We start from the raw sequence: 21,203 nt of genomic DNA on the forward strand, positions 1-21,203 counted from the left end.
GGTCCAATCTCTTGCTCACTTGCAAAATCATGGAGAAGTTATAGTTGCCTAGGAGTAACTCCTAGGCAACTATAACTTCTCCATGGTTTTGCAGAGGGTTGGGGTGAGTGCCACAGGCCTAGAGTTCACTTACAGTTTTATTTATCTATTAATTTATTCTAGTCGCCTTAAATGTCATTAAAACTCTCATAAAACATATAGCCTGATTAACGGACAAATGTGTTGGGCAGACTTTCAGATCAGTCCAACAGAGGTCTCCAGCCTGCCTGGCTTGCAAAGCTCCAGCAGGGGGACACTGTCAGTGAGAGTTTGCTGTCATGGATACGACGTCTCTTGGGGTGATAAGTCAAAAACAAAGCCAGCTGAAAGTGGTGTGTTGGTAATATCCTAATATAACTTTGCGAGCTGTTTGTTTTGGGATATTCTGTGGAAAGGTCAAAGCATTTTTGTATAGCGTGTACATGTCATGCTCGGTCTAGAACTAGCTATAAGCAATAACGTTAAAGTTAACGTTTATTGTTTTTGTATCTTCACTGTAGCTTGCCAGTTGCTAACCTAAGTTGTAACGTTATGCTAACGTTACACGTTGAAGGATATTTAACAACAGCAACTTTTATCGTCTGTCACTGGGATGTGTCACTTACCTGCTCAAAAATTCAATTCATTTTTTTAATCACATCATTGAGCTGGATCAGTAACGTTAACGGCCGATGGAGGGTGACCACGATGAAATTAAGGAGCACCTGAGGCTGCAGTTCCAAGCACTGCAGGACCAGCAAGAGAGACGACTCCAGCGAAGACTTGAGAGGAAGAGGAAGGATACGGACAGTATAACAGCAGAGACTTTGCAAATCCAGGAGGAACTAAGTCTGACAGGACTGGGCACGGATCAAAATAACGACGTTGACATAAGGTTGTTGAAATAGTACATTTAGAATTTTCGAACCTCTCCCGAAAGGCTTGGTTTTCTTGGTTAACTTGTTAGGCTTTCTTTAGCCCCGCATCTCAAAATTAAGAAGCTGACTTAGAATGTCCATGTCTGACTTGCTGTCCATGTCTAAATTTTAATTTAATATTTGTATAAATATAATCAGTTTAAACATATAGCCTAGGCCTACTAGAAGTTAAGGGTTAATACCTTAATGTAAATACTAGCCTAATTTCATTTTGGGAAACTCTCACAGACTACTGCAGAATGAAAATGAACTAATGCAGAACCAGCTGAGAGAGTTCAAAGACGAAAATGGAAGACTACACAAATTATTAAATGAAAAAGACTTTGAAATACAGCACCTAAGAAAAAAGAGGGAAGAAGAGAGGCTTGCACTGGCAGGTAGGATTGGCATGTTGCACTTTAGGTTACAATGTTTTCACAAACAGTGCCCTATTATAATTGATCACAGGTTTAGATTAGTGTTGCCAAATACCTCATGAAGTTGTGTGGTTTGTCTGTAATGTCCATCACCTGCAGGTACGTCTGGTTTGGCTGGTGATGCTGCGGCTACCAAGATTGTGGAGCTGTCAAAAAAAAACAGAGCACTTACAGTTGAAATTGAGCGAGAAAAAGCAAAGGCAAAGCAAATCAATAACCGAGTCAAGGAGCTGGAGAAGGAGGTGACTGTAGTTATCTTATCTTAAAGGAGAGTTCTGGCTTTTTTTTACATAGCCTACATCTCTGTTTCTCTAGGTCATCGAGTACTGTCGATACGAAATAAATGACATAAATAAATAAATTGGTGCTACCTAGTTCGAGTTGCTGCAGCCAACTGCCAGGGTGGCATGATTTTTGGCTGGCTGCAGCAACTCGAGCTAGCAGGTAGCACCGATTTTATTTCCTAATCCTCAGTACTCGTGACCTCGAGAAATGGAGATCTATGAGAAAAATCGAGAATATACTGCCATTTTATATATTCCATAATTTGTTATAAGGAATACCTAGTAAGAACTCAAGTCATTTACAGTACCATGATAACCCCCACCCCCATACAGTTGCAGGCTACAACTGTAAATGTACCTCAGATCAAGACAAATAAAAGTAATATGTCAAGAACTACAGAGGACGCCCAAGAGGTAATGCATTTGACACTAAATGATGCTGAATAAATGTGTAGCCTGAAAAACAAAAGTCTGAATAAATGTGTAGCCAGAATTTTATTCATATACTGTATACTTTTTATGTAAATTTCTGTCCAAATAGGCCAACCCAATAGTGAGGTCTTTACAAGACAAGCTGTCAGCTGCCCAGTTGAAAATGACTGAATATCGAAATCAGATCCAAGCTGCCAAACAAGATCTGAAAGTAGCCCAAAAGGTTTGTGTTTTTAATCTTTTGAAGTCACAACTTAAATTATATGTTAATTTGGAACACAATTGAGTTGTGCTATTGTACCAGACCACTCCATCCATTCACATTTTAGCCAAGTGGGTATTGGAGCCACTACTGTATACAGATGTGAATACTGTATTAATTTCAGTCTGTGTGGCAAGTTGCAGTCATCACATGTACTGTACAAGGTTGTATCAATACATAGACTTTCATTCATGAACATAATTCCTGGCCAGTAATGTGAAGTATGCTTTTCTACATTTTAATTATACTCACTACTAGTGGTAGTGACCACTAGTAGTGGTACCTGCATTAAAAAGGTATAAGTGTGTGCGATGCACTGTGCATCAAACTGTGAAGGTCGGCGTTTTCTGTCATTCTCTCCTGGAAGTACAGGTTTTAAGCAGTGAGGTGGGTGAAGATGTGAACATCCAGCAGTTGCTTAGCAGCCAAAGTAGCTGGAGAGGACGTGCTCAACAGATACTGGCCTTGCAAAACAAAGTAAGTCTGTGCTAGTCTGTACTTAACGGATTCAGTGTCAAATGTATATGTTTTTTCCAGTATTTTGTATCACTGACGCACAAGAAAGATCCATGGACTAGCAGGTTTCTTCTATTGCCACACTTTTATACACTTTTATACCCACCCCCCCCCCCCCCACACACACACACACACACTCACACACACTTACAATAAATGTGCATCACCACACTGGCGTACAAACCGCAGATGTGTGATTGGAGTAAATGAGATGTGTAACTCCTCTAATTGACCTGGTAGGTACGGGATCTGGAGCAGCAACTGGGCCTGAGGAAGCAGTTGGGCACCCTGACCCTGGAGGAGGAGATGTTGGGCCTCAGGGGCCACCAGGGGGTGCTAGAGAAAAACTTCAGCCACATCCGCTCCATGGAGAAAGAGAGAAAGGAAACGTTGGAGGTACAGCTGTGATTTGTGATTTGCTCTCTTGCAATATGTAAGAGAGCGGTAATTATAATGGAAGAGTGTAGGTTTGGACAGTGTTTAATGGTGAAGCATGAAGCCATACAAATTATTATCTCATGCTTGAAACAAAAAGAAAATATGTAAAAGAGTCAAGTTGAGGAGCAGCAATCCAGTGGTTGATCTATTTGTTGGCTTGGCTCAAAATAAATGTTTAAATAAGTACAAAAAATAGTTGTACCATCAAATGGGTCAATGTGTTTCAGCTGTTTGTTACATGTGGTCTTGGCAGCGAATCACTGAGGACTACGCAGTGCTTCTCCGAGACCAAGATGACGTGAAGAAGAAGCTGGAGGCCTCGAGAGCCAGAAACCGTGTACTCAGCGTGGAGGTGAAGACACTCAAAAACCAGATCTCCACCCTGGTGGAAAAAGGAAAACACGACGATGAACTAGTGGATGCATTATTGGTAAGAAACTATGGTGAGAATTGGTACGCCGTAGTGATTTTGTGGAATGTGTGCTGCCAGACGTCTGTGCTGTGTAGGTTTAGACAAGCAATGCTTTTGAAAGCCTATGGCTCTCAAAGTGTATATTTTCTCATTTTACCCATCAAAGACATTCATAGCACATTTTGCACGGTATGATCATGGACCATTTAAATGATTGCACTGTCCTGCAATCAAGGCAGATTTTTTGAGAGAGGAAGAAATCCACACTTTAAACACTTTAAATTAGACTCCGTGATTGAAGATATGTCTTGATTAAGATCCCCCTCCCTCTGTCTCTCTCTCTCTCTCTCTCTCTCTCTCTCCCTCTTTCCCTCTCTTTCTCTCTATCTCCCTATCTCCCCCCTGACAGAAGCAGCAGGCACATCTGCAAGCGGTGCTGGGCCGCCTGAGCCAGCAGGACGAGCAGCACGCGGAGGCCCAGCAGAGCCTGGGGAAGCAGCTGCACACTGAGGCCCAGAGACACGGCTCCCTGGTGCAGCAGCTGCAGCATATGGTCGCTGAGAGGGAGACCAAAGTCAAGGAGCTGGAGCAGGAGATCCGGAAACTGGCCCTAAAGGTGAGAGCATGTCATGTTCAGATCTTCCATACTCCCGGACCCCCCCACTCCAATACTAGCCATAAATAACCATCGCAATGTTTTTTCCTCCATACTGACCATACAATTGAGACAATATCATGTTCATGTCATCACAGATTTGTGATATTATTATTATTATCATTATTTATTTGTTTGGTGGGCATGAAACAGCAGATACTAGGGGTAGGAATCACAGTGTAATTTTGTCAATCTATACTGAAACACAAACAATAATGATATTATCAGCAATTTTACAAGGCATTCCAAAAGATTTATGATATATCACAATATCTGTGTAAATGAGGAAGAAGAGGGCAAAAGATGGAATGATGTATTCAAAAATTGACAGGGTAACTGTATAGAGGAGTATCCTCATTAATAACAAAGTGGCAGAATGAATGGTAAGTCAAAATGGTAGTAAAAAATATCTATATTTAGCGCCAATGTATCGCAGAAAGAAGTTATTCAATATATTGCAAAATCAATATTTTGTCCTACACCTAGCAGAGACAGTGACAACAGCTAAAAGCCTTTTTTCCTCATTGTGTAGCAGAAAGGAGACGTGAATTCAGAGCTAAAGGCTGCTGTTTCATCAAGAGGAGAGGGTGTTCACAGATCAACGTCAGCACGGTATGTGAGTGGATTCACTTGAGAAGTACAAGTTGTTGTTACACAGACCTTGACAGCAGGTTTGAAAGTGCTTCAAACTATCTTACCTCCTCAGTTGTCAAGAGTGTAAAAAGTGTGAGTTTATAGGTGTGATTGAGATAAGGTTGTTCAGTCTCTACGGCACTAACATCAGTAGTACAGATCAGCTGAAATTGTGTTTAAAAGCCTGGAAAATAGAGTTGCATCAATGACATGGTGTTTCAGATTCCGTGTTTAAAGTAGCCTTTTCCCCTAATGTTTGTACTTCTGCAGCTCTTTCTCCACACTTGGGCATAAACTGGTTGAATCTGCTGCTAGTCTACCAATAGGTGGCAGTGCTGACATGAGGTTAGTGACAATGTGCAGTTATTCCCTTCCACACTTTGTATGCCATGCAAGTGAAGTGTCACTCATCAAGCAAATGGTACAATGTTAATGGTAATAGTAAAAGCGTATGACAGGCTCTGTATTTTGTTCATTCACATTCATAGACACAGACAGTTTTCATATTAATCGACATTTCATTTCAATAATATCCATTGGCTCCACTATTACTCTAATCGTCCAGCAAGCACCATGTTTCAAATAAATGCTGTTCAGGGGCCTCAGGTCATACAAAAATGATGAAAAACCTTTTCTGACAGACTTTGATAACTCTTTATTTTTAATTTGCACTATTTTGCTCATTTTTAATTTCCCTGCAACAACAAAGAAGTTGATATGCCATGCTATTTTGAGAACTCTGAGAGCAGAACAAAGTTTCAGAACTGAAAGCAACTACTGCATCATCGACAATCTTCGAGAATGAATAGCCACATCATACAGTCCCTAAGGTTTCAAACGCAGAATCGTGTTTTGCAGTAGTGCTCTACAATACAAGTCTTGCTGTCAAATAAATCGCCAATGTCCAGTAAAGGACAGACTAAGATCAAGTCGAGACGACCATGACACTGAGCAGAGCTGACAGGAAGGAGACTTCAGTGTCCTGCAGGGCTTCTCTTTGGAGGAGTCAGTCACAGCAGTCACATAAGGCCAAGGAACAAAACTCAAGCAATTAAGCAGAAGCTCAGTCAGGATCAGTAGGTGACATTGGCATTGACATTGACTTGTGTTGGCTTTAAATGACTTTAGTTCCACACTCTAATGTCATTCTGCGTTCATTTGATTTTCTTTTTCCTAAGAGAATCACAAGCTCCCAACCACTGTCCTGACTGCTCTTCCAGGATCAGATCCTTACAGGCCCAGTGTACAGAATACAAGGCACTCAGCCAAGCGGCTGGTGTGGAAAGAGACAGGCTTTTGGAGCTCGCCAAGGTGCAGCAGAACAGGTAGGAACGCCGTGGGTGGCACATGAGGAGATAGTGAAACTGCATGGCAGCGATGTGTGGGCAGGGGCTCAGCTCTCTCTCTCTCTCTCTCTCTCTCTACGGTGCCAGAGAGGAGGAGGTGACGCAGAGGTGTGCGGAGGTGGAGCAGAAGCTCCGTGAGGAGCGCCGGCGGGCCGTGCTCCTGGAGCAGCAGCTGGAGAAGAGCCGGCTCCTTGATCTGGGGAGAAGCGCCGCCAGCCAGCACAAGACCCCCAGCAAGGGCCGCAACAGTGAGTGATGGCACTGGGACTGGAGGAGTTCTGTCAAGGCTGTGCTGCAGAATGTGTGTTTGTGTGTGTGTGTTTGTATGTAGATGTGTGTCTGTGTGTCTGGGTGGGTGGGTTCATTCGGCCTTGTTAGAGCTATACCATGGAATCCACCGTGATGTAATTTGCCTTTTATGTTCTTATGTCATAAATTGAGTTTCTGCTCTTTTGTAATGCCACTGATATCCTGTACACTCATCTCAAATAATAATTTGTATATCCTCCCTTTTATGTTGTCTCCCACATAGATGTGTATACCAGTTAATAAAGCTTGTATTACTATTCAATTACTTTATTTCAACTCATACAAGAGTTTTATAATGAAAATGTGTCTGATGTCCTTGTCTTGACCCAGGTCTTTCCTCAAGCAGTATAGGCCTACCAGACAGACAAGACAACCACTCCCCCAGAAGTGCTGCAAACTTCAGCCAGGAGGTCCAAGTCAATGAGCTAACCATACAGTACGTCACCCTAGCTGTCTTTAATTACACATGTCTGTTGGAACCGCAGGCTGAAAAAAACAATGACTGGATGTCAGCCTGGCTGAATGTTGGAAAGAAAGAAATACATTGAGTGCGTTTATGATTCACATGGAAGAATGAGCTTTTAATCCTGGTCAATTTAGTATCTCTGCTATGTTTTACATTTATTTGCAGATTTACAGACTTTAAGTGAACTGGAAGTGGAACTTTAAGTGAAGTGGGCTTTTTATCCATGCTTTTTAAAATTACTGTGAGAAGAGCTTGAGAAAGCTACTGTAACATTAGAAATTCTTCAGTAAGGGGTTCTTTAGTTTAGGGCAGTGGTTTTCAAAGTGGGGGCCGGGGCCCCCTGGGGGGCCGCGAGCGGGTGCCAGGGGGGCCTCAGCAAGTTGGAAGGAAAAATAAAAGAAACAAATAAATACATTTGAAAAATTTAAAATATACCTTTTACTATGAGGGTTGTTATACAATGCCATTAGAATAATTTGTCGCATATCTGAACATTATATTTTTCATGATAATGACTGGGAATAATAGTAAAGTGATAGCTCTCATATAGCAGAAAGCCCCAAATGCAATGTTTACACACTGTGTGCTCCATCGCGAAGTGCTTGTGGCTAAAATAATTATTAGGATTAGCTTAATGTATTTTTACATTTGCCGTAGTATTGTTGATGGGTTTAATAACACATCAAGGGGGTCCTTGGCCAGAACCTAGTGGTATTTGGGGGGCCTTGTCGTGGAAAAGTTTGGGAACCCCTAGTTTAGGGAAATGGAGTATGGAGATTGGAATATTTATGATTTTGTTTTGCCAGTAAATATGCATCTAAAATATGTATTTTCTGCACTGAGCATTTTGGAGCAGGATTAGTTGGTATCATGGGTAACTCCAATTGAATCTAGATTTCATTATAACCAGTGCTACTCACTCCTGGAAATGACCATGTTGTTTTGTAGCTGTTGCTGTCTGCAGGCTGTCACTTACTAGTTGGGATGGGATGTGGTTGATGTGGTTGCACCTTTGCCATGTAATTAACTGTTCTTTCAATTCTGGAATGGCATTCTGCTACTATTTGATTTACAGCTGGATAAATATATTACAAAAACTCTGGCTTAGGATGAAATAGCTCCTCTAAGTCTTTTAATTTGATTAGCACACATGAGTCTACAGATGTTCTTGTTAGATGTGGCTGTGGCGGGGAACGATTCTCCATTCCAGCATTAGACTTTGTGGACTTTCAAAATTTACATTTACATGTATTCATTTAGCAGACGCTTTTATCTAAAGCAGCTTACAACAGTGAGGAATAACTTTCAAGCTACATTGCAGAGGAGACCATAGTTATTAGGTAATAGTTAATACCACAACAACAATGTGTGAATGGTTTGACAGAGGGAGGTTACCCTCTAGATTACCCAGCACTAGTGTCCAAAGAGGGGAATGCTCCTGTTCTAAGCCCTAACCACCATGTCATAAACTAGATGTACCGCAGAGCGGTACAAAATATGACCGCCGCCCAGTCCAGCACATTTTTTCCACAAAAATAAATCATGCTGAAAGGCCTATATGATTCTAACTGTCTCACTAAATTGCATTATCCACACTCAATTCTCACTGGTATCTGCTAGACAACAAGTACCAAAACATGATTAGTGCATAGATTTCACATGTAAAATTCATTTTATACAACCCCACCTCCATCTTGCCTGTTCATAATTCTGAGAAATTCTTGAATTGTGTGCATGTGTGCATGTACATGTTTATGTTATGTGTGTGTGTATGTGTGTGTGTGTGTGTGTGTGTGTGCGTGCTTGTGTGTGTGCCTGCGTATGTGCCTGTGCATGCAAGCGTACATATGTCTACTGTGTGAGTATGTGTCATACGTATGATTACTGTGAATGTATGTGTGTGTGTGTGTATCTGCTTGTGCACATGTGTGCACATGAAATGGGTTAACATGACCCCTGGAGGCAAACATACGGAAAAAAATGGTCATCCTAGGCCCTACAGTTCTCAAGATATTCACAGAGAACTGTGTCTGCCCTACCCTCCTTTCGGGGGGTCCAGTCCAGCGGGGGGGCTACAGATCAAAACAAAAAACGACGGTTCCATGCTATCCATGTGGGGTTACATGCCCACCAAGTTTTGTGTACCCCGGTCTTTCAGTGTCCCGGGAATCCCTGTTGCTGTACGTCACTAAATGTACACATAAATTATTTTATTGTAAGGCCCCCCATGAACGAAAGTACACAAAACTTGGCATGCATTCGGAGGGTGTCATAATGATCCTACACTTTTATTTTCGTGCAGTTTTGACCTTGTCAGCCAGAGATATTGTGATGAAAACTCCTGATTTATTGCTTTTTCATTTTTAACTAGGTGGCGCTATACATGAAATAAGTGGTAATGGGATGGGTTGACATACTCCCTTAAGACCAACATACATAAAAAAGGTGGACCTCCTAGGCCCTACGGTTCTCGAGATATTCACGGATAACTGTCTCCGGCCACCTACAGGCCAGTTGGTGTATAGTAACATAAATGAATTTATTGTGTGGCCCCCCATGAACGGAATTCCACAAAACTTGGCGTGCATACAGAGGGTGTCATAATGATCCTACACTTCCAATTTCGTGCAGTTTTGACTATGTTAGCTCACAGATACCTGCGATTACAACACCTCATTTTTACTTTTTTGTGTTTAACTAGGTGGCGCTATACATGAAATGAGTGGTTATGTAATGGGTTGACATGGCCCCTTGAGATCAACATACAAAAAAAAAATGGTCCTCCTAAACCCTACGGTTCTCGAGATATTCACAGAAAACTGTGTCTGCCCTACCCTCCTTTCGGGGGGTCCAGTCCAGCGGGGGGGCTACAGATCAAAACGAAAAACGATCGTTCCATGCTATCCATGTGGGGTTACATGCCCACCAAGTTTCGTGTACCCCGGTCTTTCAGTGTCCCGGGAATCATTGACGGAAATTTGGGCATGAGAAAAAGAAAAAAAAAAATCTGACTAAACCTATATGACCGCCGCTTCGCTGCGCGGCGGTCATAATAAGTTGTAAACCCTGTGGATAACACCTAATTAAAGTGATTGCAGTGTAAGTACGCGGAAGATTACCAGAGCAACCAAATGATCGAAAGTGCCTTCTGAAGTCTGTGAAGCCTATACATCTGTTAGAACATACAGGTAGAACTGATATTCCAAAATACCCACGACAGAAAATATATATTTGAGATGCGCATTAACTGCCAAGAAAATCATAGACTCCAATAAGGCATTGCTGCAACCAAAATATAGTTAAGATGTAGATCTGGAGATCTTTCACTGGAGATCAATCAAGGAAGGGTTGGGGAAATCCAAAACCATTTTTCATTACACACACTCTTAAAACGAATGTGTTGGAAACAACACAAACTGTGTTGTCCTTTTCTGGGCATAGAGATGTGTTAAAAACAACGCAACATAAACAGCGAACACACATTTATTTAAAGATTGTAACTAATATTGGGTGTATTTATACGAGGCTTAACGTATTTGCACTCTGAGACCCTATATTCAATGCAAAATTGTTGGACAATGAATGCAAAATGAATACAATCTCATGTTGTGTCAATCACGTTTGCACACAGACTTTTATCAGTCGTAAAATTTTTCAGAAATGCTTGTGAAATTCCCTTTTTTTTATCATTATTACCAGTATTATTATTTTTATTATTTTTAGGGCAAAGTCCTTTGCAATAGGTACTTGAGAATCAGACCAGGTAAAACCATAGGTTAAAATGAAATGGTCAGATGAATCTGGTATATTCCAACATTTGAGTCCAGTTAGTTGTCCTCACCCAGACGGACATGTTTGAGCTGCGGCCATGCTGTGAGTGAGTTAGTAAGTGACATGCTTTTGTGTGGGCCTGCAGGCTGGCCACTCAGCTGGAGGAGATGGAGTCCCTGAGAGCCACGCTCAAGAGCACTCTGCAGGCCAAACAGGACGACCTGCAGCTCTACAACAACATGATGAGCCAAGTCAAGCAGGTGTTTCTGCAGGCCCTGCGACAGCACAAGCAAGACACAAGCCACGAAGGCTAGCGAAATGCTGCAGCAGTCCCTCCCAGTGGTAGGCAGTCTCTGAAGAGGCAGAGCAGAGCCTCACCACAGGACAGTGTCAGTAATGATGTATGGTATCTCTCTTCATGCCTGATTACATGAACTTAATTAACACAATGAGCATCCTCTCTGTACCTGTGCAGAGATTGTGATTAAAAAACAATGGGTCTGCTACACAGGCAAGATTAGACTGGAAATGTCAGAGAGGGAAATGTCATTGAGATAGTTTGCAGGGGCCAGGCTGTCATGTCAGGGACTTCCATGGCTGTCAGGCCAGGAGAGAATGTCATGGGCTTTTTTGAAAATCAAAAACCTGGAAGTCTGGTGCATAAGATTGTCAATGAACTGCAAGTTGAAAGCATGCGTTGTACACATTCACAACCACACACACAAACACACACACACACGTATACAGAGAGAGAATGAGAGAACTTGTCACATATATATATATGAAGTAAATATGAAAAGAAAATGCAATATTATACTGCTTTAATCGCTCGTATCTTCAGTTGAGATGTTCTGAACTGCACCAAATGTCATGTGATTAACCTGACATTTGGGGGTATGCCAAGTTTCATGGAATTTCAAATGTACACATACATTTAAATAAATGAATTTATGTGTACATTTAGAGGCTGTACACCCATCCGCCTGTAGATGATGGTGTTGAGCGCAGGGTTGCTGGTAGAGACTGATGAGGAGAGGAGCTACAAGGCAGGACTGTCTCGCACACACACTCTCTCACACACACACCAGGGATGCAAACAGCGTGTTTTTCTGCGCCTCCCGCTTTATTCACGTCAGTTTGGGTACAAAGAGTTTTGTTTTGTTTTTTTAAAGGAAGGGGGGGGGGTGGTCTGATAATCAGGGATGCTTTCCGGCGACTCTTTTTTCACGTCAGCTACCGCAGGCTACCCGAGGAACCAGAGCAACGTTTCTCATGGGCCTGCTGGTTAATGTCCGGTGTTTCTGTCACTAAATCTGATCATATCTGATAATATTTGATCATGTAGCAAAGGAGTGGTAGCTTTTCTAAGCAGCTAAGAAAATATAGGCTTCACTCACTCCGTTAGGAGGCAACTTTCTCAGTTCGCGCTATCTTACCTCCGCTACTTCAGCTGGAAGTTTTAACACGCAACTGTGGACTTGATTAGTGTGGAAGCTTTCGTTCAGCTGACGCTGGTGCTGCCATCTGACTGTGATCATCCAGAACCGTACCATAATAAAATTATTCCGCCTATCAGTAACGAAGTATGAACTAGTCATAGACAGTAACCGACAAAAAATGTTTTTAATGTAACCTAGGCCTAGTATCTAATGTTATGTGGGAATTGCAAGAAAATGAGTGAAAACAATTCCTTACTTTAACCACACAATTGTGTGTGTCGTTTATTAAACGGTAGGAAAACTGAATCAAAGACTGCGCTGTCCATCAACAAAAACAGCATGAAGTTAAAACGTAATTTAAAGTCCCAGACATTTAAAGGGACTGCGATCACTCAAGACATGGGCCTAAACCACAACTGAGTGATGAATGTGAAATGCTTTGAATAGCCTACAAAACACTGCATTTAGATCACAACTGCGTATAGAACCACGCTAATCTAGCTAATGGTGAATTACAGTTTTTCTCGATCGTTTTGATACCTGTGTCAACTCTGAAATCAGGCTCTCAAAACGGGTAACACCTGTGTCTGAACAAAAGCACAAAAGAACAAAATGACACATTTTGCTTGCAAAAGGCTGTTACTCTCTCAAAATAAAACATGCAGCAAAAGCAAATCTTGCCATCAAACACTTAGTGGGGTACGAATTGTCATGAAATAATGGTCCCGTAGGATTTTTTTGCTAAAATTGATTTTTTTGTTTTATCTGCTTTATTTGGGGTTCTACTGTTGAAAAATGATGGGGTGCAAATTTTCTGACCCCGTTTTGCCCCTCCTCTGGGGGGCGCTTTCTCACCTTGGCCAGGATAATGACTGCACACATATATCTACTAATAATGATCACATTTTCACAATCTTGGTGTCAATTTAGGGGTTATTGAGGGTGCTGAGTCCATTTATGACAGTTTCATTGTGATCAGAAATTGTTATGTCTCATTTGTTGGTAGTGGTCTAGGCTTTTCTAGGGTATTTTATCATATTTTTTGGTCAAATTGATTATATACACTCTAAGTTATGTGCATTCAAGAAGTTAATACACAGTATAAACTTGAAGAGTAATTTAGATAATAATAATAATAGTAATTATAATAATAATAACTTTGTTAGATATAGCGCCTTTAGAAAGAGTTAGAGACTAAAGGTCTCAGTGAGCAGATACAGTATGTGTTTAGATACTTTTTTTGTTGTTGTTGTTGTTGTTTTGTGTGTTTTTTAACAATCTGGTGAACAATCTGATATTTTCCTTTACAATAGCTAATAAAGCAATCAATCATTTAACATCTTTGAAATAAAACTAATACAAAATGTACTGTAGCTCTACTGCAATGGCAGCAGTGTACATTAACTAAGTACTGAACTAATTGATGAACTAATTGATAAATTAACTAATTATTAATGTAAAGTTGCATAAACATGAACAGGAAATAAAACACTTTAGAAATAACATTTCTACATAAATCGATCATTCATCAGCATCATCCTCATTTGTAGTATGCTTGGTCGCATTTTCATAGTCACCAGCAAAGCATTTGCAAAGAGGAGTACAGGGAATTCCATGTCTGTGACAAGTGCACCTGAGTGTTTTGCACTGGGTTTTACACACACATTTTGTCAACTCTATCACAGTTCTAGGGGCAGGGAGTGTAAGACATGTCACAGGAACATAAACTCCTTCTTGGAGAGTCCAACCATTTTCTTCAATCTGAGGAAGAACTGGTCAGTTTGAAATGTAGGATTTATCACGCATGGCAATGTAATTGGCACAAAGGATATGAGGCAACAAGGCAGCTCGTGTCGGAGGTAACATTTCTCCCTCCAAGTTCCTGGTCCGAAATAGCTCCCACCTCAGTTCTGGTAGGGTTGTGTGACCAGTTGACCTATAGACACTGCAGACAAACTGCTCTAGACCTCTGACTTGTTGGGGAAGTTGACCATTGATGAGATTAGATGGCAATGGACCTTCACCAAGCTTCTTAAAGCAACTGATGACAGGATCATCATCATCAAGTTTCATGTAGGCATCAACCCAGGTCTTTTTGCTGACGCCCACAAAACATTTCTGGGGTATTTATGTGTCATACTGCTTGTCACACTGAAGTTGTTTACAAAAAAAGATCATATTTTCTTCATCCGATATTGATTTTCATCGATTTTTATATACCGATTTTTAGCTGGCATCCATTACAAATGGCATCATATGATAAATTTGTCTTCTTGTATCTTCTGTCTGTATCTTAGCAATGTGATTCTCAGCTTTGTGTAATTAGACAGAATTAAAACACATATATCTTGTGTTGAAATAGTTATCTTTGACAAAAATTGGCAAGCAGCAATGAGGGGGCCAAATAAAGTTGTGACTGTTGATGATTTAGTTTCTCTTTAAGGAAAATCCAAAATGGCCAATTGTTTATAATGAGTGGGGAAAATTTGCAATGATCCTTAATATGAGTATGAAGACTATGACTAGCCATTGGATTTTTTTTGCTAACCCTACGTCATCATGATATACTGTAACCCCTAAACGCAGGTTCGCTAATTATAGTGCCCCCAGTGGCCGAATTACACCAAATTTGTTGTGTACCCTTGGGAGGGGGTCAGTTGTCATGTGACCAAGTTTCGTTAACATACATCAAAGTGTTCCCAAGATATGAGCTCACTTACTGTTTGGCGACTTTGCCCCATTGGATTTGCCTTTATTACTGCAAAAAAAGAGTCATAACAACTTCTGATCACAATGAAACTGTCATAAATGGACTCAGCATCCTCAATAACCCCTAAATTGACACCAAGATTGTGAAAATGTGATCATTATTAGTAGATGTCGTGTGTGGTCAGTATCCTGGCCAAGGTGAGAAAGCGCCCCCCAGAGGGGGGGCAAAACGGGGTCAGAAAATTTGCACCCCGTCATTTTTCAACAGTAGGACCCCAAATAAAGCAAATAAAACAAAAAAATCAATTTTAGCAAAAAAATCCTACGGAAATACAATTCGTACCCCACTAACTACAAGTTGTTGGCAATTAAAAAACACTTTAATCAATCATTACACACTGGACAACAAAATGCAAAATCTAGTTCTCAAAATGAGCATTTTTGCTATGTCTGTTCCATTACTTTCTCATTTTTCTGGTATCAGAAAAAAACTGTGAAAAGACTAAATGTACTGAATAAAAAAATAATTTATTCATTCCTCCCAAGATGTACAGTAACTGCCATCGACATGTAAGACATACAGTAAATACCTAGCAAGATACAGTAAATTGTATTGAACTACAACTTTTTCATCGAAATAGACCTACAGTAAACACCTTTTGTACTGTTTTCTCCACCAAATAGGCAATACAGTACTTTGTCTAAATGCGCATTAGATCCATACATGCAAATAGCAACACAGAACAGACATCTCTTATGTATAATGAATGATTGCTGATTGAAGAATTGTGCAAAGGAGTTTTACACAGGTGTATCAGAGATTCAGACTTATGCAAGGAATCTATACCACCTGTGAAAAGATGTTTTCCTTTTGTTTAGCACGGGAAAACCAATAGAGTTTGGGGCTTTTGAATGACACCTGTGTTAACTGTTTTGCAAAAGGGTGTGAAAATGAAAATGTGTGAACACATTCGCAAGAGATGACTTCTGCTGTGCAAAGAAAGTAGTCATGAAGACCAAGTGGGTTCTAGTTTACTTAAGCAGGTAAAAGCAATCGAGTGTATAGCATTCACATGTAAAGCAAACTTCTACTGCAAGAGTTTCAACCATGTTAAATTCGAAAGCATCTAGCTATTGACAGGAGATTTTTTTCACACACAGGCACACACATTCACACACACAGACACACAAGCATGCACACACACACACAAACACACATACATACAGGCACGCACGCACACACACACACACATATAAACACACATACATACAGGCACGCACACACACGCACGCACACATACACACAGGCACACACGCAAGTATACACACACACAGTCACGCACAGACAAGCATACACAAAAATTGCAATAGTAGGGGATGGAGTTAGCCTGGGTTTCCCCATGCTGCCTTGTGTGCGATTTTATTCACGCTGCTAGGCAGCCTGGAATCCATGAACCCGATTTCCACCTTAACGAAGGAACCAATCACAGAACGAAGTGGGGACAGCAAGACGATTATGACATCTATGTGACACACCGAAGCGGCTATGAGCTATCTACAGTCCAGATGCATTTGATAGACATTCGTAGCGCCCAATAAACGGCTCTGGGCATTCGTAAACCACGTCTCAAAAACGAGAAAATGAATGTGTAGTTCCCAGACCCCATCTCAATGAGAAGAGGTCTGGCGTTAGCCAGGCTAGGATGGAGTAGACAATGGAGACAAATTGACACGCATGATTTATTTTTGCAGAGAGAATGTACAGGACTGGGCAGCGGCCATATTTTGTATATATTTGTGTATTTTGCTCTGCGGTACATCTAGTTGTATGTTAGTGTTAATGTCTAAATTTACCAGCACACAATTGGGATAAAAGTGTGAAAATACAGTTTGTTGATAACATTTGTTGTCAGTCATTTTCATCCTCAAATGTATGTTTTATTTGAAAACACCACTTGAAAAGATCATATGACAACACATATAAATAAATAAAAAGTACAGAATATGATGATGCAACCAACATGATGTTAAGTCATCCTTCTACTTATTATGACCACAGCGAAGCGAAGAGTTTTTTTTCTTCCGTATTTTTTTTTTCTTCAGTCATTTTGTTTCAACGATTCCCGGGACACTGAAAGACCGGGATGCACGAAACTTGTTGGGCATGTAGCCCATTGTTCCATATGCAGAGAAACACACATATACACAAAAGCAAACACACACATGCACACACTCATTTACATACACAAAAGTTGGGGATGGAGTATGAGATGGAGACAAATTGACAAGCGTGATTTATTTTTGCAGAGGGAATGTGCAGGACTGAGCGGCGGTCATATTTTGTACTGCTTTGCGGTACATCTAGTTTGTATTAACCTTAACCGAAAAACTACATCTGTTTTAGATGTATACTCCAACATATATAGCCAACCATTGGAAGTAAACATATCTAAAAATTGTCAATGACCAGTTGCCATGAATTTATTTACTCCTGCAACTGATGTTGATTAAACAAAAACAAAAAAAGGGATATTTCAAGAACATTTTATTTTAGAAACAAAGCGCTGACCCTGATTGTGAAACTACCCGAGTGGTAAATAAATGAATGTTTTTATTGTAAACACCAGCTCTAAAATGGACATAATCGACCAGTGAGACCTATTTCATTCAGTCCAAAGGTAAATATTGGCACAGTCTGCCATGTAATAACATGAGAGCAAGTCCCACACCACCACCTTTCAAAAACTGTCACATGCAGGTATATACACATTGAATCTCTAGTGATGAGATGAAATCATCACTGACTTGTGAACCAGCTGTAGAGCAGGTTATCTGTGGACCTAAAATGCAGCAAAACTAAAGAATTCTGTACTCGGCGCCCGCATACCTCCCCCCCTGAGCCTCTGGCAAATGTACCCAGTACATGAGCAGAGCCACCCCAGCTGCCTGGAGCCGGGTTCCCCTGCGCGCGCTGCCTAGCTGGATCGGTCGCTTCTTTCATACTCGCGTACACAAGAAATGTTCTTCCGACTTGGCAGCGGGGGCTTTCAGCAGTCGCCACTCCGCCCTTCCCGCGCTGCTCCACTGCGCTTAATTTGAGCCTGTGGCTGAGGCACTGTGTAGAGCCTGAAATACGGCAGTATTTCTCCTTCCCAGAACCCCTGGGGGGACACTGGCAAGCCCCTAGGCTCCGGTGAGCGAAAAGTACCACAAGACAAAAATGTCACAAAGATGTCTTGGATATGATGGAAAATAGGCCTTTATGCGCCAGGAACTCAAAAAGCATCTTGTGTTTAACATGTCAAGGGCTGGTGACCATGTGGAATGGCTCGGTGTAGAGCGCAAAGTGACGAGACGGAGAGGGTATAGGGAGGGGGCAGTGGCATGGCACTTCTACCAGCAGCCATTTGGCGCACACACGGTAAATCCATTCAAGAGGAGTCCAGTTTCCTCTTGCGGTTGATTGAGCAAACAGTTGTCACGCTGAATAAATGTTTTTGAATCCATCTTTGCTTCCCAGTGTCATTTGGATGTCTAAATTAGACCAACACCGTGTTTGAACACAAGTCCACTATGATGTCCAGCATTGTTTGTCTTTATGTGTCAATGTCTTGTGTGTGGAGCGCTTTGGATTGTACATTTTATGTATTTTTCCCCTTCCTTCTCTATAATGTAATGTATGTTATCTTAATATGACCGCCGCTAGCGAAGCGGTCATATAGGGATTGTCAAAGTTTTTTTTTTTTCTTTTTTTTTTTTTTTTCCCGTCATCTACTTCCTGAAATTTTGGTCAATGATACCCGGGGCACCGAAACACCGGGGCACATGAAATTTGGTGGGTATGTAGCCCCACTAGAGTTTTACGGAAAAAATTTGTTTTGTCCCCATGGGCCACTCCAGTGATTTGTGATTTGCACCCCCCCGGTAAAAAATGAAAATGCAATATTATTCTGCTTTAATCGCCCCTATCTTCAGTTAAGATGTTCAGATCTGCACCAAATTTTATGTGTATGATTGACCTGGCATTCTTTGGGGGTATGCCACGTTTCGTAGAATTTCATCCATGGGGGGGGTCTAAAAAAAATTAGGTTATGTGTACATTTAGTGACTGTACACTCATTGGCCTGTAGATGGCGGTGCACACATATACACATGCACACACACACAGGCACCCACATACTATCGGTATTAGAACGGCCGATACATAATTACAAATTCAGTAGGATTAAAAAAAAGCCAAAATAAATATTCATCATCATCATCATGGCTGCATTTCCAGTATTGGCGATAAGTAGTTGTTTGTCCACTAGATGGCGCATCGTTGCAGTGAGACGTAATTTTGTTGGAAGTTAAAAGTGGGTTGGAAAAACAATGGACGCTTCCTAAAAGGACTGTAGTATACCGCAGAGAACGTCTAATAAGGATAGGATGATGTTCACATGAAATGTAATTCCCATTTCTTCTTGAAACCGAAATAAATCTGAGGATGTTTATCGGACATGCTTGGTTTTTACTGCAGGTACGTTAATCTTATAATATCAATAAGGACCTAGGTAATGTTACCGTTAGCGTTGGTTGAGTGATGGAGGCCAATTTGATTGATTGCATTTGTAGAAAACAATAAATGCGGTTATACCAAGCAAATTGATAGCAGCACTGTAATTGTATCTTTCGACTGTCATTTGTTGCACGTGCTACAAAAATCATTCTGTGCAATGGAAGATTTACCAACGTTACACCGGTCTGATACAGTTTTGCCTATACAGTACATGCGTGAGACTGAGACGCCTGTTTATTTTGTTTTAAGTGCGTGCAGGGTATGAGAGGGGAATCGATGTGCTTTGATTCCAGCTTGGTAGTTGTAGTCTGTGAAATTAAAAAGCACGTGTGTGTGAAGTATCCAAACAATGACACCTTCATTTCATTATGGCTGCTTTAGCAACACACCTTAAGCTACTGTGTAGTGGGTCCCATTTAGAAGTGGCTACTTCATTCGCGCTTTCCTTAACTCATGGAGCTGCGTGAATTTTATTCCAACTTTTCGCCACGATATGGCAGTTTAAGTCCGCTTGATACTGTAAGGCGTAAGCCATTGGTTTCCAAAGGAGATTTTATTTGTGTCGCCAGCATAGCCTATTGACAATTTGTGTTGCCAGCATAGCCTATTGACAATTTATGTTGTAAATAGGCCTACCTTATAAGCCTACCTGTAGCTTAGGGAAGCTAACAGCTTTCTATTAGGATCTAGTTTGTTAGTTACAGTTTTGTCATAACTCCCTGATGCATTTTTGCATTTAGAATAGCCAGAGCGTGGATATCTCAATCGGAAAATTAAACAATATCGGGTGCCTATGGACTAGGCTGGGTGAACCCAGCCTGATCTGCCCGCTATTTATTTTTTGATTTCTTAAAAGATTGAGCTTGGTCTGGTGAAAGCCAGACTAGCCATGGACCTCAGTTACACAATGCAAGGGAACATGAATCAGCCTATATTTGCACGAACAATAACGGACAACAGCTCTTCAACTTTGGCCCGTTAAAATGTGTATGAACAGTCTAGCGACGCATTTCATCAAGGCCCATTTGGACATGTCAGTTATTTGCACCACTGGTTAGATGTAAAACAGCATTTCGTTTCAGACTACTGTTACTTAATTTGTGCATTAACAATAACGTTTCAGACTACTGTTACTTAATTTGTGCATTGACAATAAAGTATTACATGAACTAAAGATGACTAAAATCTTATGTAGAAGAACAAACATTCACAAAAAATCCATCCATCCAAAAATGACCTTTGTTTTTGATAGCTGTTGAAAACGGCATGGAACTGACAGAGATGTTTTTGTTCATAAATAAATAAATAAATAAATAAATAAATAAATAACATTATGCTGATACTTTTTGCTTTTCCCAAATACAATGTAGCCTACAGGTGTAAGTGACCTTTCATCAATCCAGTTGCAATGGATGAACTGTGATGAACTGCCCTACTTGTGATTGTTTAGAGATTTTAAAGATTTTATAACAATGCTACATCTTCTTTGGCTGTTCTACAATCTATTCACCAAACAAGCATACACAAAAGTTTCAAGAGTGGGGGATGGAGTAAAATATGGAGACAAATTGAAGTGTGATTTATTTTCGCGGAACGGATGT

The 21,203-nt window shown here is 40.9% G+C and overlaps 1 protein-coding gene across 1 annotated transcript; it reads left to right on the forward strand.

Annotated features, from left to right (window-relative positions):
- The first annotated feature begins 567 nt into the window (after positions 1–567).
- ccdc13 (coiled-coil domain containing 13) lies at positions 568–11,210 on the forward strand. The gene is made up of 14 exons (XM_076296103.1): positions 568–913; positions 1,185–1,333; positions 1,472–1,614; positions 2,198–2,311; positions 2,723–2,827; positions 3,107–3,262; positions 3,558–3,734; positions 4,126–4,332; positions 4,904–4,983; positions 5,275–5,349; positions 6,183–6,329; positions 6,438–6,598; positions 6,990–7,095; positions 11,042–11,210. Exons 1-14 carry the CDS (start codon positions 711–713, stop codon positions 11,208–11,210), a joined length of 1,992 nt encoding a protein of 663 aa, XP_076152218.1. The 5' UTR covers positions 568–710.
- Positions 11,211–21,203: the final 9,993 nt, after the last annotated feature.

The sequence above is a fragment of the Alosa pseudoharengus genome, unplaced genomic scaffold (genome assembly GCF_046254945.1).
Source record: "Alosa pseudoharengus isolate Yale_2024_CS ecotype anadromous, Long Island Sound unplaced genomic scaffold, YU_APseudo_1.1 YU_APseudo_1.1_scf_2, whole genome shotgun sequence".
In the NCBI taxonomy this organism is placed as follows: Eukaryota; Metazoa; Chordata; class Actinopteri; order Clupeiformes; family Clupeidae; genus Alosa; species Alosa pseudoharengus.